Raw genomic sequence first — 4,813 nt, 5'->3', positions numbered from 1 at the left:
TACTCAGGGGATCCTCTGAACTCTGGTCCTGCCCTGCAGCTTGAGCTATTTTTGCACAGCTCTGTGTTGTGTGGCTTTTCAATGGCTCCATAAGCAGCAGGCTTTCTGCGGTGATTTTTTTTTCCATCTCACGCTATGTCCCCTCCTTGTCTCCCCTCCCCTGTCTCCGAGGGTCCATCTCTCTGGGTCTCTTCTTGTCTCTCCTCACCTCCTCCCGACCTTTCTGCCTTTCGTCATCTCTGAGGGCCTGACTCTGCAGGCTGAGGCTGGCCGCGTGGAGCTCGAGCTCTCCATGACCAAGCTGAGGGCAGAGGAGGCCTCCCTGCAGGACTCCCTGTCCAAGCTGAGCGCCCTCAACGAGAGCCTTGCTCAGGACAAGCTGGATCTGAACCGCCTTGTTGCCCAGGTACGCTGTGCACCTGTGGGCCCACCTGCCTTGCCCAGTGTCAGTGAGGCACCCCGGGCCCAGCCCTGTACCTGTCTTGACCCGTGCCTCCCTTTCTGTCTCTGGTTCTCTGTCTGTCTCCGTCTGTCTGTCTATCCTCTCTCGGTGTCAGAGCACAGAAGCTCCATGGGCCCTCATCTCCCCCTCCCCAGTGTCCCACACACCTAAGGGCACTGCCCCTCATTCCCTGGGAGCCTCCCCTGGGATATTGTGGCTGGTGGGTGGGTGGATGAGGCCTCCTGGTCCTGGGAGGAATGCCCTGCTTATGAGGCCCCACTCGTACCCGGCCCACAGCTGGAGGAAGACAAAGCCGCCCTGCAGGGTGTGTGTGTGTGTGTGTGAGACAGAGTCTTGCTCTGTTGCCCAGGCTGGAGTGCAGTGGCACGATCTGGGCTCACTACAACTCTGCCTCCATGGTTTAAGCTGTTTTCCTGCCTCAGCGTCCCAAGTAGTGGGGACTACAGGCGTGCACCACCATGTCCGGCTAATTTTTGCATTTTTAGCAGAGACAGGGTTTCACCACATTGGCCAGGCTGGTCTTGAACTCCTGACCTCAAGTGATCCACCTGCCAAAGTGCTGGGATTATAGGCGTGCGCCACTGTGCCCGGCCGGGCCCTCGTTTTTGTACACATGTGCATTGCAGATCTAGAGAAGGTCATGACTTGCCCAAGTACATATAGCACATGAGGGCAGACCCTGGGCTTGAACCCAGGCCTTCTGCCAGGACTAGGTTAGGCCCCAAGTTGGGGTGCTGCATGATGAACAAGCTGGGGGATGCTGGGAGTGCTGCTCAGTCTCTGGGTGGGGGCCAGCTCTCCCGGCAGCTGAGTGGGCGGGAGCAGGAGCTGGAGCAGGCCCAGCGGGAGGCCCAGCGTAAAGGGTCCATGGATCTCTCTATATTATTTCTTACAACTGCACTTGAATCTGTAATTATCTTAATTGGAGAGCTATGGGAAGTGGGATTTGGCTGCAGGGAGATGGTTCCCCCACCCCCTGAGCCTGGGTAAGGGCTGGGGGCTCCCTGGGAATGCTGCAGGGTGGCAGTGGTTCCCAAGGGGGCTGCTCAGGATTGCAAACGTTCCACCACCTTTATGCCACCGTAAATGATTCAGGTAAATTGCTCTGGCCTGTGGGAGGAAGCAGCCCTGGCAGAGGCCTTCAGTGGCAGGTTCGCAGAGACAGGGGAGGCTGTGTGGGGCCCGTTAAGGTTCCAGGTCCCTTAAGGTGCAGGAGATAGGGGGCCATGGACTCATTAGAGAAGGCGGGGTGGGTGCCTGGGGATGGAGGGGTCAGCTACGGCAGGACCTTGCCCGTAAGGGCTGTGGCTACCCCACCAGAGGCACCGGAGGCTCCTGCCCACTGAGTGTCCATGGAAATACCCTCCAAGGCAGTTCGCTGAGTGAGGGGAGGGAAAGCGTGGGTAATGGAAGGACACCTGCCTGCCTTCATTGGCCTCCTTAGTTCCAGGTAGCACCTGGTCTGTCATGTACTCTGATGTCCCTGGGGGTCCCTTGTGTGAGCTGACCTTTCTGGGGTGTTTCCTAGAGGCCCAGAACAGACCAGAGGGTTAGGGGTCCTCGTTCAGCCCAGGGAGTTTTGAGGCAAGCATCTTACCTCCCATGGTCTTCCTGGCATTCTCCAGTTTGCAGAGGGCTGAACCCTGGGCATTTCACATCCAAAGGTGGAGTGACGTCTCAGGGGTCCTGTGTGCACAGAGCCCGGCCCAGAGACTCACAGTCGGTTACAGGATTTGATGCTGACACTAGGATGGTGTTTTGCTGACACAGGAATGCAGGCTCAGGAGCTGGTGTGAAGGTCCTTCTACTGGTGCCTGCTACTTGGGCATCCAGAACTAAAGCACTGAGTCCTTCTTTGTTTCAGGAACTTCCTTGATTTAACTTTTCTGATTGGTGGGTGCTTCTAATTGGAGAACCTTCCAGAAAGCACCGCCTTTGAGAAGTGGCTGGGTGGCCAAAGGCCTGCCAATATTCCCACCTGCCTTCCTCTACTCTGCGATTCTGACTATAAAATTCCCCTGAAGAAACCTTCGTCAGGTCTGATGCAGGCAGAGTATGTAGGGAGGTGTTGGGAGTGGGGGCTGAGAGTGGTAGAAGCTTCATCGCAGAGACAAGAGAAGAGACAGCTGAGTGACAGACAGTGAGTCAAGAGAGCTCAGCAGATGCCAGACCTGGAGCAGATGAGAGTAGGATGGCAGAGGCCCCAGGGCTTGCAGAAATCATAGGGAAGGCACAGGTCACCCCACAGGCACGAGCGAGGGTGCTGGAATTCATTTTTACCAAACCTTACACCTGGCTTTCCTGTGAATCTCAGGGGCTACAGAGCAGCAGGCACACTGCTGGTGGGGGAGGCACGTCTGTGCAGAGGTCCACTGTGGTCTTCAGCCCAGAGCACGGACATCCCAACCAGGGCTGCAGGGTGAGCACTCGAGTTTGGGGCCCAGATGGTGGGCTGGCCTGATGGAACAGGCAAGAACTGAGGAGACTCTCACCGCTACTGGAGGACCAGACTGATGGGAGACAGAAGCGGTGCATGGACTGATGGGAGACAGAAACTGCGCATGGACTGACGGGAGACAGAAGCTGCGCATGGACTGATGGGAGACAGAAGCTGTGCATGGGCCACCACCCCTTCAGGGGCACAGTTGCCACTGGCATGCCTGAGAGTTTGTTTTCAAAAGAATGTCTTTCAGAATTTGTGATGAAGAACCCAAAAGCAAATGTGACAAAATAAAAAATAGACAAATGGGACTTCTGCACAGTGAAAGAAACTATTAAAACATGAACAGAGTAAACAGACAGCCTGCAGAAGGGGAGAAAATATTTGCAAACTGCGTCTGACAAAGGTCTGATTTCCAGAATCTATAAGGAACTTAAACAATTCAGCAAGCAAAAAAACCAAATAATCCCATTGAAAAGTGGGCAAAGGACATGAACAGACACTTCTCAAAAGAAGACATAAAGTTGGCCAACAAACGCATGAGAAAATGCTCAACATCACTAATCATTAGAGACGTGCAAATCAAAACCACAATGAGACAGCATCTCAAGCCAGTCAGAATGGCAATTATTAAAAAGTAAAAAAATAACAGATGTTGTTGAGGCTTTGGAGAAAAGAAAATGCTTATCCATTGTTAGTGGGAATGCAAATGAGATCGTCCCCTGTGGAAAGCAGTTTGGAGATTTCTCAAAGAACAAAAAACAGAATTATCATTGGACCCAGCAATCCCATCACTGGGTATATACCCAAAAGAAAATAAATGTCCTACCAAAAAGACACCTGCACTCAAATGTTTGTTGAACCACTATTCACAATAGCAAAGACATGGAATCAATCCAAGTGCCCATCAGCAGTGTATTGGATAAAGAATATGGGGTACATATACACCATGGAATACTACACAGCCATAAAAAGTGAAATTGTGGCCTTTGCAGCAACATGAATGCATTTGGAATCCATTATCCTAAGCTAATTAATGCAGAAACAGAAAACCAAACATCACATGTGCCCACCCATAATGGGGAGCTACACAGTGGGTATACACAGACACTGGGGGGTTACTAGACAGGGGAGGGAAGGGGGCAAGGGCTGAAAAACTACCTATCAGGTTCTATGTTCACCACCTGGGTGGTGGGATCGTTAGAAGGCCAAACCTCAGCATCACGCAATATACTCATGTAAAAAACCTGCATAGGTATCCCCTGAATCCAAACAAAAACCCAGTCTTTCTCTTTCCAAAACCCCAAAGCAAACTTATCAAAAAAACTTTCCAAGGAAAACACAATCCCTAGACAAACAGCTATATTTTCAGCAGAGCAGATGCCAGCCGGGAAGACACAGAGCTAGTTGCCTTCAACACCGACAGCCAGCCCCAGGCTGCTCAGAAAAGGCCACTGGGCAAGGAGAGGCGGGGACCTGGACCTTTGGGTCCCATTGGCCTCTCTGTCAGAGGCTTTGCCCCTGGCCCTGGCTTCCGAGAGGCTGTTTTCCTGGAGAAGGCCACAGCGGTTCTTCTCAGAAATGTTCTCCCTTTAATGATTCAGCACGCATGCTGAGCGGGGTGCCGGTGGCATGAGTGAGATTGGACATGGCAAACCTTTAATGCCAGCGGGAAAGCTTCATAAAGTGACATTCGGCCTGAGCTGCAGCCTCTGCAGCTTAATGGTGCACCTCGAGGTGGCTGCTGGTGACCCCATTTGTTCGGCAGCAGGCAGGCCAACCGTCCGGACCCTCTTCTGGTTGGGGTGGGCCACTGAGATGTCATAGATTGGAGGCATCTGGGGGCCCTGGCTCTTTGAGGGGCACTCTGGGGTGGGTTGTGCCCTTGCCATCAGCCTCAGGGAAAAGAG

The 4,813-nt window shown here is 53.0% G+C and overlaps 2 protein-coding genes across 2 annotated transcripts in view; both read left to right on the top strand.

Annotated features, from left to right (window-relative positions):
• The window catches only part of LOC105532230 (putative ciliary rootlet coiled-coil protein-like 2 protein), an 18,196-nt gene extending 13,677 nt beyond the window's left edge, over positions 1 to 4,519 (top strand). Inside the window, exons 3-5 of the mRNA XM_011970319.1 lie at positions 260 to 406; positions 2,778 to 2,882; positions 4,256 to 4,519. Of these exons, the coding sequence (XP_011825709.1) occupies positions 260 to 406; positions 2,778 to 2,882; positions 4,256 to 4,519 (516 nt within the window). The remainder of the gene's footprint in view (positions 1 to 259; positions 407 to 2,777; positions 2,883 to 4,255) is intronic.
• A 16-nt stretch (positions 4,520 to 4,535) lies between these two features.
• The window catches only part of LOC105532221, a 12,266-nt gene continuing 11,988 nt past the window's right edge, over positions 4,536 to 4,813 (top strand). Inside the window, exon 1 of the mRNA XM_011970313.1 lies at positions 4,536 to 4,685. Within this exon, the coding sequence (XP_011825703.1) occupies positions 4,536 to 4,685 (150 nt within the window). The remainder of the gene's footprint in view (positions 4,686 to 4,813) is intronic.

Source organism: Mandrillus leucophaeus, unplaced genomic scaffold, assembly GCF_000951045.1.
Source record: "Mandrillus leucophaeus isolate KB7577 unplaced genomic scaffold, Mleu.le_1.0 Scaffold1203, whole genome shotgun sequence".
Lineage (NCBI taxonomy): Eukaryota > Metazoa > Chordata > Mammalia > Primates > Cercopithecidae > Mandrillus > Mandrillus leucophaeus.
Note: the sequence above shows the minus strand (reverse complement) of the source record. Positions and strands in the feature narration are given on the sequence as shown.